This window comes from Cyprinodon tularosa, unplaced genomic scaffold, assembly GCF_016077235.1.
Source record: "Cyprinodon tularosa strain WSP-4 unplaced genomic scaffold, ASM1607723v1 ctg684, whole genome shotgun sequence".
In the NCBI taxonomy this organism is placed as follows: Eukaryota; Metazoa; Chordata; class Actinopteri; order Cyprinodontiformes; family Cyprinodontidae; genus Cyprinodon; species Cyprinodon tularosa.
This window is the reverse complement of record NW_024039434.1, coordinates 49,442-62,451: the sequence shown is the minus strand read 5'-3', so window position 1 is coordinate 62,451 and position 13,010 is coordinate 49,442. Positions and strand designations below refer to the sequence as shown.

General features: G+C 35.5%; 2 protein-coding genes across 3 annotated transcripts; one reads left to right on the top strand and one right to left on the bottom strand.

The window, feature by feature from the left end:
* The first annotated feature begins 81 nt into the window (after positions 1 to 81).
* On the top strand, positions 82 to 4,867 carry LOC119771666 (endonuclease domain-containing 1 protein-like). 2 transcript variants are annotated; one of them, XM_038267780.1, is made up of 3 exons: positions 82 to 137; positions 3,437 to 3,813; positions 3,924 to 4,867. In XM_038267780.1, the coding sequence occupies exons 2-3, from the start codon at positions 3,484 to 3,486 to the stop codon at positions 4,614 to 4,616; spliced, it is 1,023 nt and encodes a 340-aa protein (XP_038123708.1). In that variant the 5' UTR covers positions 82 to 137; positions 3,437 to 3,483; the 3' UTR covers positions 4,617 to 4,867. The 2 variants fall into 2 exon arrangements, with proteins under 2 accessions (XP_038123708.1, XP_038123707.1); XM_038267779.1 differs by lacking the exon at positions 82 to 137 and adding an exon at positions 1,326 to 1,368.
* Positions 4,868 to 5,457: 590 nt separating this feature from the next.
* Positions 5,458 to 13,010, bottom strand: LOC119771664 (tripartite motif-containing protein 16-like). Its single transcript, XM_038267778.1, has 2 exons — positions 12,665 to 13,010; positions 5,458 to 9,319 (listed from the first exon to the last, which is right to left on the bottom strand). The coding sequence occupies exon 2, from the start codon at positions 9,201 to 9,203 to the stop codon at positions 7,530 to 7,532; it is 1,674 nt and encodes a 557-aa protein (XP_038123706.1). The 5' UTR covers positions 9,204 to 9,319; positions 12,665 to 13,010; the 3' UTR covers positions 5,458 to 7,529.

Genomic DNA, 13,010 nt, shown 5'->3' with positions numbered 1-13,010 from the left:
CGTTCTGGGAGTTATGAAATTAACCCCCCTGCAAATTGCCTCTTATTGTTGAATCGGATTGATCCAAATCTCTTTGAGTGAACGGGCCTGCAGAAACCGGGCCGAGCTGAAGGCCTTCTATCCACGGACCAAAAACAGTAACTGCATCCTTCCCTTCCTTTCCATTTGATGATTAAAAAGTGCTCTGCTTGGGTGAACTATAGGTAGAGATAGATAGTCGTGTTGGTGTTTTTATTTGAAATAAGCTTTCTGATTCAACTGCTGATGGTTTAAAGGTTTTAATGAATGCTAATGCTCTCTACAGACTGAACGAGTCACGTGTTACTGAAGATAACTGCTAAAAACATGAGCTAACCCTCTCTTTGTTTCAGTTGGGACCGGCCAGAACCAGAACTCCTGGCTAAGCTAATGGGTCTTCCAGCCTCATCGTAGTTTAATGCATTTCTGAGTCATTATTCTTTTTTCACCATAAACTAAATGAAACTTCACTGTTTTGACTGCAGTCAACATCACTGTGTCAGGATTTATTTACATTTTATCTGCTGCTTTTATAAAGGACACTTTTAAATGCATTAAGCCTTAAACTTTAAACATCACTCAGACTTTGAACTGACTATTAAAGCCCTCTTCCCCTTTTATTTCTTTAATTTAGATTATTTTTAGTAGTGTTTAGTGTTTTGCTTAGTTATTAGATATAATTGTAGCTAATAAAGGTACCATTGTCTAACCTTTTAGGAAAGGGGCTAAAACCCTGGTCAGTAAGCAAATTACAGTTATAATCATTCAACTGATAATAACTAGATTTACCCTTGATTTGAATGGCTTATTAATTAACTAACTTCCAGTTCTAGTTATTTAATATATTCATAACCTTCAGTTAAGCTGGCACATTATTAAAGATTAAATATTTATCTTGCACATCAAAAAATATATATCAATATACTTTTGAAATGATTTTTTTTAATAAATATGAATTATAAAATATAAATTTTATAATTACATTTTTATAAATTTTTTTAATGTCTTAATTGAGATCGATGGGCTGGTGGGGCGACGCCCTAGTGCCCTCCATTGGCCAACTGCCACTGTTAACACGGATTAATTCATGTATGTATTCATTTAATGGCTCGATATTCTTTGACCTTTATTGCAAACTGTCACTTGAAACTCAGGAAGCAGTAAACTTAAATGAAGACTGAACTTTGAGAGGTTAATTTCTTATAAATGGAGTTCCCTGCCTCAAACAGCTGACAAAACCTTTTTTTCAAGTAAAAAAAAAACCACAGTTTCCTGTCACAGGAAGTGTAGGTTTTATTTCTTTTTCAACTAAGCAAGGAGGTGCTTGTCTGAAAAGTCTCCTGAAAAGCAGTGAGTAATATTTATCCTTTTTTTTTTAACAAATTTAACATCTTCAGATAATACAACCTGCTTATTTTTTTTTTGTCTTGGGGGGGAAAAAAAGTTTAAAATAGTTCTACTAAAACATTAAATTAAAAATTAAGATAGCCTGTTTTTTTGGGAGAAAGTTTTATCTAATTAATTTGGATTCAGATTCAGTAACATGTTGAGAGATATTGTAAAAAATGCATTTTTAACTAGAATTATGGTTTTATGCTATTTTAATGTTCAAATAGTTTATACAGAGAAAAGGGTATGGGTATAAAATTAAAGTCTGTCTGCACATTTTGTACAACTAAAATACAAGACTTTGGTTACAAACTCTCTGTGCACTCTGTTTCCATATTCTCATCAGTGATTGACTTGCCATTTGGGCCTCATTTTCCAAAAAAGACTCAATGGATGGACACAGAACCAGGCAAATTTTTGTCTCTCACTCCTGTTCATTCACCTTTTGTAGAATCAAAATTAAGGACACGATCAAAGAAAGAAAAGGCATTTCAGACTGGTGTGCTGAATCCATTCAGGAAAAATTATGCTTATCAAAATGAGAATATATATATATATATATATATATATATATATATAGTAAAGAGAACTGGTCCTAGCACTGTGGTACTCCGTGGGTAACCCTGGAGGATGAGGAAGATTTATCATTAACGTGAACAAACTGAAATGTGGGAGATAGATAAGATTTAAATCAGCCTAGTTCTGTTCCTTTAATTCCTACGATATATTCAAACAAATTTTATGATCAACTGTGTCCAATGCTGCACTAAAATTAATTATCTTAGGCCATGAGAATATCATTAGTGACTTTCACCAGAGCTGTTTCAGTGCTATGAAGAGCTCTAAAGCCAGACTGAAACTCTTCAAAAAGTTAATTATGTTTGGCAACTTCTTTCTCAAGAATTTTAGATAAGAAAGGAAGATTGGATATAGGTCTATAATTGACCAAGTCATCTGGGCCAAGAGACGGTTTCTTAAGCAAAGGTTTAATTACAACAACCTTAAAAACTTTAGGTACATATCCCTGTAACATAGATAGATTAATCACATCTAAAATGGAGGAGGAGATCAAAGGGAATAACTTCTTAAATAACCTGGTGAGAACTGGATCTAACAAACAAGTTGAAGGCTTAGATGAAGACAAATGTTTTGCCAACTCTGAAAGTTCAACTGGATCAAAGCGGTCTAAACCCGGTTCAGATTCTATGGCTACCTCAGATGCTGCCTCACCTGCCAGAAATAAACCAACCATAGTTAGAGTGCTAACTATTGTTGGCATCCCACCTACTAAGAGCAGGTGGGATCGGTGGTTCTAAAGAGCTATGGCTCTGGGTGAGTTTGGCAACTGTATTAAAAAGATATCTAGGATTATTTTTATTCTCCTCTATTAATGAGGAAAAATATGCAGCTCTTGCTTTACAAACGGTCATCGAACTAAATATTTATTTAAAAACCTAAATATTTAATTTGAAAACTAAATATTTAGTTTGGAAAACAAATACTTGGCTATCCAACAAGATTTTAACTGACAATTTTTATAAATGTAAGAAAAGCATAGTAAAAAACTGACTCTTAAAGCACTCTAAATAACCAAAAATATTCCTCTTAAATTTTGACTGCTTAAAGAATGGCACCCCATACCCATATTCCAAATAAACTTTTACACATATTACTAAATAAATCACTTCCATCTAAGATTAGACAAACCTTGCCGCCTTCCGTTTATTTTTCTTGTCATGACCTGTAATGAGACTGGAGCAGTTGCAACACTTTTTCCATTTGACTGTTACTCAGAGATGGTTGGACAACATTAACTGCATTTTTATATATTCAGCATATAGTTACACATATGCATTTGATGACTATCTTGAAAACAGCAGAACAAGCTGCATAAACTAAGCTTTATGATTTGATCTAAAGCACTGATGCCATTGCTAAGTTATTTATTTCTATGGTTTATTTTCATTAATGTTGGCTTTTCCCTCAGTAATTAAACCCACTGATATTGAATTGCTTTTGTTTTCTTCAGATCTTGATTGACTTGGATTTCCTCAAATCAAAGGACAAAATCAGAAAATGATGTTTCAACAGATGTGGCATTTCCTGCCCATTACTGCTCTTCTCTTCTCTCTGTCTGACCGCACATTTGCTGAGGTGGTGCAGTCCATTTCGGACTGTGACCACTATCTTCTCAACCACACTCTGCCACATGTTCCAGGCATTTTGGAGGATGGCAGGATCCTAAATCAGAACCGATACAAAATAATCTGCCAGACCTACAGAAACAGGAGGAGATTTGTGACGCTCTACGATGTACAAAACAAGATTCCAGTGTTTTCTGCTTTCAGATTTGTTGATCAAGTTGACAGGAAGAGGCCCAAAACCTATTGGAAGATAGAACCACAGGTAGGGTTTATATCTGGAATGAATGTCGGCACTTTATCATTATCCAACCAGTTGTTTTAATCTATAATGTCCAGTTTTCTTTCAAATACACTTCTCTCCTCTCTTCACAGCTGGAGAATGAATCTACCAACAAGAATATGATGCGGGAAAACAAGATGAAGAACTACACCTACCAGGCTAGCAACAAAGACTATAAAGCCAACAACACATTTGATAGAGGTCATATATTTCCCAGCTCTTATGCCTCATCCAAAGAGGACAAAGAGTCAACTTTCACCCTGACAAACATCGTTCCTCAAGCAGAGTCCTTCAACAAGGGCAGCTGGAACAAAATGGAGATATGCACCAAATGTGTCATGGAGAAGTACTGCATCAACAGCAGTGGTGGTACTGAGGGCTTTGTGGTGACTGGAGCTCAACCCAGTTTAAACAGCGTGCTAAACGATAGAGTCAACGTTCCCTCTGCGCTTTGGTCGGCATTCTGCTGCTACAGTGCGGTCAGGGGGGCGTGGATAGCCAGCGGGCACTGGGGCAACAACGTTCAAGATGAGTCCAAACATAAATATCTTGAGACCATGACCCTGGAAAACCTTCAGCACATTCTGGGGATGTCTAACTCTGAGTTTGTAATGTTTCCTGGAACAAAATGTCCTCTGACCACCACCGTTACTGAGTTTTACCCAGAACTGAAAAACTGCCCCTGTCCGCCAACAGTATCTGGATCCATCACATCACCACCCTCTCATTTTGCTTTTATTTTCCCATTATTCGTGTACTCATATCTTCACTGGGTGTCTTGCTAATAAGAAAAAACTGAAAAAGGAACACCTTTTTTGGCAGAAATAGATTTGTTGAATTTAAGCAGACTATATCATTAGAGCCACTAAGATCAACATGCCGGATGAAGGGGGCTGATTTTATTCCATGGACACATCCGGTACCTTTAAAACTCATTAAGCAAGCTTGCTTCATCAGAATCAGAAATACTTTAATAATCCCAGAGGGAAATTACTTTCATAGAGTAATGCTGATGAAGATCTCAGTCATCCAGGTCATAGTCATTCCATAAAAATTCAAAAAATATCCACTGGACTTGGTTTTCAAGATTTGAAGACGTTTCGCCACCTCTCCAGGAAGCTTTCTCAATTCAAATGTCACTGTGGATCCAGACATTTGAATTGAGAAAGCTTCCTGGAGAGGTGGCGAAACGTCTTCAAATCTTGAAAACCAAGTCCAGTGGATATTTTTTGAATTTTTACGGAATTCATAGAGTAATGTTCAATGTTCTTCCAGTCCAGACAAACATTTCTACATCTAACTATAGTCTGGCATTGTAGATAATGATGAACCTAAGTGCCATTATATTAAGGTAACGTGTGACGCAAAATGTCCATGCTTAGTTTAGACATAAACAAAAAACACTGCTAAGTAACATGAAGGACCTAACACATTTTTTTATTTTTATTTTCACAGCTGCATGCCTATGAAGTGATAGAAATATAAGATTAAATGCAACAGGAATGACCAACTGTGACTCAGCATTATGTATTTTTGGCCTTTCTGTAAATAAAAAAAAAAAACTTCTGCAAATGAGCTTTTCTATACTGAACAAAAAAAAAAGTCAGAAAAACCACACATAGAAACTCTTCCCATTAAAGGATTTTAATTGAGTTATTGATGGCATGGGTTTCAAAATTTCTCAACATACAACAATTTTATTTCCTGTAATTAATGGTTCAGAAAAGCTGATTGTAACAAATACATTCAATATACTGAAGATAAAAACATGCAATCTCTCAAAAATCCCTGAGAGATTGCTTCTGGAAACATACAGAAGCTGTTTCAACCTAACATTTGTTTTTTATATGACTAAAATAGAACTTGCACAATGAAAAGGGAAGAGAAAGTGTTTTCTCCATCGCAAGTGGAAAGGAAAACGAAATCATTGAATACTTATTAGCAGAGGTAGTTATGTGTCATCTTAATACATATAAAAACAAAAAACTGAAAAACAGTGGAAGAAAGTGTGTCATTTGAAAAGAATATAATGTGTTTAAGAAAAGGTGTATTAACACTTAGAGGTAGTAAAATGTGAGTTTGGGTTCATATAAAAAAAAAAAATAAGGAAACAAATACTGTCATATGCTGCTTTACACTGCAGCACTTTGAAAATGGTGATAAAAAAACAAATATGAAAATAAAAACATTTTAATTTAGTTTCAATTAGTCTAAGTAATAGAAAAAAAAACTACTTTTAAGATAAATGCAACGTAACATTTATACTATTCTACTAAAGGAAAGAAGTTTACATTTATAAACAAAAATCAATTAAAGTTTCTAGAATCCTAAAAAATGCCAACTGTACGGACACAAAAATAGACAAACCAACACTTAACAGACTGACACCTGATGTCAGAGTTGGGTTTTAATATTTTCCGCTTTAAATCTTCCAACGCATCCGGGTCAGTGGCCTGAAAACTAAAACCATTGCTCCTTGAACCTACATTTCTCCGTTCATCTCACAAAACTTCTGCCAATATTTAATGACCAGTGTTCCCTAAAACCAGGAGAAAAATAACAGAGCGCACCTTTGTTCATCAGGAGATTCCATCCCTAAATACTTTATTTTGTATGATTATTAAAATTCTAAAGAAAAACAAAAATCTTGATTAAAATGTAATTAATAACACTGAACAAAGACATTATTGCTTAACTCCTCTTCAAAATGAAAGACCCTCAATAGAAGGAAAAACATAGTGTAAGTCAAACTAATACTGCATTTCTATCTTTAATTCACTGTGTATGTTTTGACCCACTAGCGCTTTACTTTTGTGGCCTAAATCTGGCAGTTTTGAGTAAATCTCCCCGAGTGTTGCCTTAAATTTAGTGTAACATGACAGATTAGATTGAAGGCTTTTTAATGAAGCATTTTACTAGTAAAATATGAGACACTTTCTGTCAAACTAACGGATTTAAAGTCTAAACAGCAAGAGAAAAATATAGATATTTGGAGTTCCACAAGGCTCAGTTATCGGTCCTTTAGGATTTACCTGCTACTCGTTTAAAAAAATACTGTCAAAAAGAGGATTATTTCTTATAGACTATACAAAAAATACATGTTCTTACAATTTGATGTAAAATCTGATGATCGTTTTCATGTTTTGACAACTTTAATAATAGTTACTGCATCTCCAAAAACATTTGTAACTATTTCATATATTTCAAACCATTGATGCAGATTGCACCATATATATTGCAATGTAATCAAAGAAGATTATTCAATACTTAAGCTAATCTTTAGGTGTTTACATAAAAGTAGTTGGAAAAAGAAAAATGTGAAAGGGATTTAAGCTATGTTTGAAAATGTAATTTAATCAGGAATACTAAAATTAGAACTCAAATGCCCCACAGGTAAAGGGTCATTAAAAATTCAATTAAATAATCAATGGGTCTGGGTAGGAGAAGCAAAAAGGACTTAACGATGGTCTGAGTAAATTATGGAAAGGTTTCTATGGTAATGCAGAGCTATATCATCACAAATTGTATGGGAAATAATCATATTACAAGTTATTACTCTGATTTATACAGCAAATACTTTTATTAGCTTATTTACTGCTTTTATACATTTTAGAAACCTGAACTATTACTTCAAATGCAAATGAATATTTCACCTGCACCTTTGATATGATTTATCCAGCAACTCCTACAGGTCTCGTCTAATTGAGGTTGATGAACTCAGCAGTGTCTCCATCAGAATAAAAAAGCAGTCCAGCATGTAGAGGCTGAGTGAATGTGGTCTGGACTCTATGGAGGAGAGTCATGGTTTCAGAGACGCTGTAGAAAGACAGAATACCTGCTCTGTGATCCAGATACACGCCAACTCTCAAGAAGCACGGACCTGAAAGCGGAGTTTTCACATTGTTGTGCCAAAACGTGTAGCTGTTCCGATCGCAACACAACGCCCAAGATTTGTCATTGCATCCCAGCAAGCATTCATTTAAGCGGCCCGCTCTTTTGATGTTTTTGTATGCGACTGCAACGCGAACTCCCCCACGTTTGGCTTCCAACTCCCAGTAACAACGTCCGGTCAGACTCTCTCTGGTCAACACCTGATGCCAGGCGGTGAACCTGTCTGGGTGACTGGGATAGTGCTGTTCTTCCTTCATGTACGTTGCTTTGGTTTTTTCCTCAGACAGCAGAAGATGAGAATGTGCCGTGTTTGGATCCAGGGTGATTTCTTTAGAATACTTTAAGAATCCATCTCTTGTCTTGGGTTCAGGTTGGGGCAGTAAAACATCGACTTCAGCGACTCTCTGCGAGATGTTGGTCCAGGTGTCTCTGATGAGGTCTTCAAGTTTGTCTCTGAGCTCTGACACAGCTGCTGTCACATCCTCAAAGTATCTCAGAGGACGAATATTGATGCTGGATGAGTGTGTAGACTCACTGAGTGCTGAAAGTGGGGGGTAGTTGTGGAGAAACTGGTTGTGATCCTCTGTGTTTGAGAGCTTCTCCAGCTCAGCATCTTTCCTCTTCAGCTCAGTGATCTCCTGCTCCAGCTTCACCTGAAACTCTTTGACTCGACTCACTTCAGTTTCCTGCTGGGATCTGATCTGCTGCTTCACATCAGAGCTTCTTTTTTTAATGAGATGAATCAAATGAGAAAAAATCTTCTCATTGTCCTCCACTGCTTTATCAGCATAGATATTGATGGCCTCCACCTCCTTTTGAAGAAGCTCCACATCTTTCTCCTGGTCCTGGATTCTCTGCTGGATTAGTTGTCGACTTTCCTCCAGCTCCTTCTGCTTCTCGGCTCTTTCCGCAGCAAGTGAGACCGTTTCATGATCTTTATGTTCGTCCATCAAACAGAGATAACAGATTAGCTGCTCATCTGTACGGCAGAAGATCTTCATCACCTCATCGTGAAGAGAGCAGATGCTGTCTTGAAGGTCTCTGCGAGGATCGACCAGCTTGTGCTTTTCAAATGCAGAAGACTCGTAATGTAGCTGAATATGTTTCTCACAGTAAGACGCCAAGCAGACCAAACAGGACTGGACAGCTTTCAGCTTGATTCCAGTGCAGACGTCACAGGCCACGTCTTCGGGTCCAGCAGAGCCGTGATCAGAATGGCTTCGTTTGAGGCCATCCTTCTGCAGCTTCTCTACCAACTCTGATAACGTGATGTTTTTTTTCAAGGCAGGTCTGCCGCTGAAGGTCTGCCCACACTGGGGACAGCTGTGGGTCCCCTCCTGGTCTTCTCTGTCCCAGTGATCTTTAATGCAGTTCATACAGTGGCTGTGCCCACAGGGGATTGTCACTGGATCGCTCAGAAGATCCAAACAGATGGGACACGCGATGGAGTCTTGGTTCAGCTCGTCTTCTCTCTGCTCCATGTTTGCTTCTGTCCTGTTGGAGATGAACAAGTTTCACTTTGTGCCGTCTTTTAAGCAGAGGCTTTTATTGCAGCCGCCTTCTTTAGTCTGGTAAAGTTCGTCTTTAACGTTCCAAACTGAAAGACACAAAATAGGGAGATGTGGGTTATTCCTTGATCTGCACTACAACTTACCTGTTTGACAATCTTTCTGGTGACTCAATGAACAAGCCTGAACTAATGGCTTCGTAGTAAAGAACGTATAGGTGTGATAGTACCATGTGGGCATTACTAGTTTACCTGGTAATAGTTATGCAATCACTGTGATACAAACACAAATTTTGGAGTGTACCATTTTGATGACACCAACGGAGATGATAAAAATATTTACTTCATTGCACTGTTTTAGTTGACTGTATGGTTGGGATGGCAACAAAATGTTATCATAGTCCCACAATATCAAACTGCTCTTGGAAAACAAAACCTTTTAAAAGATCGCAACAGTGATGAAACAGTTGGTTTAAATGGAGATCGATGGATCGATCCATCGATCCATCGATCCATCGATCCATCCATCCATCCATCCATCCATCCATCCATCCATCCATCCATCCATCCATCCATCCATCCATCCATCCATCCATCCATCCATCAATCAATGGCTGTGGGGCAGCTGTCTATCTCCAGAAGTCTATGGGCAAAAGGTGAGGTAAACCATGGAATGGTTGCCAGTCTGTCGCACTGGAGATTTTTTAGAGCGGTCTTTGACTGCAGTATATAAGCATTGTTAGTTAAGTTTGTCCAAAATTAGTTTTTTTATTTTTTTTTATTTTCCAATTTTCCTTTTGAACCATTATATCTTTTTCCACACAATCATATTTTTCTAATTATTCATTTTTATTCTCGTTAATTATTTGTGTAGACTTTGTACGGAAGAGGATTAGGGCCACTGAGAAAAAAAAAAAGATAACTGATTTTAAAATTTTATTTCAGTTTAGTAAGGGAAAAATGTCAGAATTCTGACTTTATTTCTCAGAATTCTGACTTTATTTCTCAGAATTCTGACTTTTATCTCAGAATTCTGACTGAACTCTGACTTTTTTATTGTCAGAATTCAGTCAGAATTCTGAGGAAAAATGTATAATTCTGAGAAATAAAGTCAGAATTCTGAGAAATAAAGTCAGAATTCTGAGATAAAAGTCAGAATTCTGAGATAAAAGTCAGAATTCTGAGATAAAAGTCAGAATTCTGAGATAAAAGTCAGAATTCTGAGATAAAAGTCAGAATTCTGAGATAAAAGTCAGAATTCTGAGATAAAAGTCAGAATTCTGAGGTAAAAGTCAGAATTCTGAGATAAAAGTCAGAATTCTGAGATAAAAGTCAGAATTCTGAGGTAAAAGTCAGAATTCTGAGATAAAAGACAGAATTCTGAGAAATAAAGTCAGAATTCTGAGAAATAAAGTCAGAATTCTGACTTTTTTCCCCTTACTAAACTGAAACAAAATTTTAAAATCAGTTATCTTTTTTTTTTTTTTTTCTCTCCAGTGGCCCTAATCCTCTTCCGTGACTTTACGCCACAGCAATGCACTTTTTTTTCCTTCTTATGTATAGCTTTCTAAATTGTCTTGCCAATGAAATGCCAATCCCCCAACACCCATGTTCTGTAGATTAAATTTTATCTTAATCCTACCCCATGTTCCAAGTATTAATCTAAACTAAGCATGTGCAATCTTTCCCATCCAAAGCGCTATTTTCCCCTTAAATCTGGCTAAATAAAACTACCTTAGAGAACTTAATGTTAGCAGATCCTTGAAAAAAACTCTCATTGAAAATGTTATTATTTCTCAATTTAAAAAAGATCACTTAGCTCTCAAGCTAATTAAAAGAAAACTATATTAAATATACCACTGGTACTTTTAATGTCATTCTGTTTTGGAAATTCGTTGCAAGTTTGCAACGATTCCATGAAAAATTGAAATAGCCTGAAAATCCTGTGAATGTTTTTTTTTATATTGAGATACTTTAATTTATTTTTCAAGCTTTAAGGCAGCTTTTCTCCAAATGAATGAAAAGGTGAAGAAAGTTTAAAATGCTTAAAAAAACGTTAGAAATCTAGGAGATTTTCTCTTGTATCCAGGCCAAAAACAGATTAAAAGAAAGTCTGACTATCTCCAAAGAAAAAATGAAAGGGAAATTATTCCCCAATAGTAACATTAAGCCCATTTGTTTTGATGGGCTTTAACAGAAATGTCCAGACTTTGGCTAGAAAGCATTGCAGCATCTAATAATAATGCTGTTAAAATCTTTTTCATGTGACCCTATTTGAAAGGATTCCTGGTTGCAGAGAACACTGAAGCATAAATGGTGGGTGTGGACTAGATAAAGTGTTGGGGGATGGGGCTGGACGCCTAGGTCAGATCACTATTGGAGGAACAGGAAAGCTTGAGGCACATTCTTTTAGGGACATACTGAAAGAGAGCAGCTTACTTATACGTTTTCAATAAATCTTTCGATTATAAATCACATTAGAAGGTATAAAAGATGGAACTTCATAGTTTAAAAAATATGAGTAATAAATATATATATTTATTCACAAAAACACACATATATACACATGTATACATACAGACACACACACATATATATACATACATGTGTCTGTGTATATATATATATATATATACATACACACACAAAAACACACACATATATATATATATATATATATATATATATATATATATATATATATATATATATATATATATATATGTGTGTGTGTGTATATATATATATATATATATATATATATATATATATATATATACACAAAAACACACATGTGTATATATATATATATATATATATATATATATATATATATATATACACAAAAACACACATGTGTATATATATATATATATATATATATATATATATATATATATATATACACAAAAACACACATGTGTATATATATATATATATATATATATATATATATATATACACAAAAACACACATGTGTATATATATATATATATATATACACAAAAACACACATGTGTATATATATATATATATATATATATATATATATATATATATATACACAGATAGATAGATGTAAAACATTTGAGCACATTTTTAATTTAAACAATGTATGAAATTGATAAAGTCTATTTGTGTGCAAAAGTCAAAACCTAAAGACAGTGAAGAAGCACAAGAGCAAACAAATTAGAGGTATATTGGAGATAAACCTCTTGTTTTATCTACATTTATCTACAAAGATACTTTAAGCTGATTAAAAAAAAGAGAGAGAGAGAAAAAAAGAACATTTTCTGAATGTTTTTTTTTTTTTATCATCTAAAGGTCTAATGAAAAGGACTGAGACTGTGCCACCTAGTGGCCAGAATCAGACAGTGCGGAACCATTGAACGGACGACACCCATCAACAAAATAAATTGATGTAATTAAACTCACCTGTGAAAAGTAGAGAAAGACGCAGCGCTCGATCCTTTTCACTTTTCCCTATCAAGTATAAAAGAAAACCATGCAAGGGGAGAAGGGAGGGGGGTTTTCCTCAGGGCCACGACTCAAAAGACCCCCACTCAAAGGAAAAAGACCAGAAATCAAAGATTTAAACGGGAATATCTTTAAATAAACGATGTGAACAAAAAACTTCCAAGCTCCGCAGTTACATAAAAACACAGGATAAAGGAATTCCGCTTCTTTAGGTCAAAATAACGAAAAGCCTAAATCACATCTAGAGGGACCAGTTCAGCCCCAGAAACAATCAATTGGATGGGGGAGGGAGAGACACCGCACA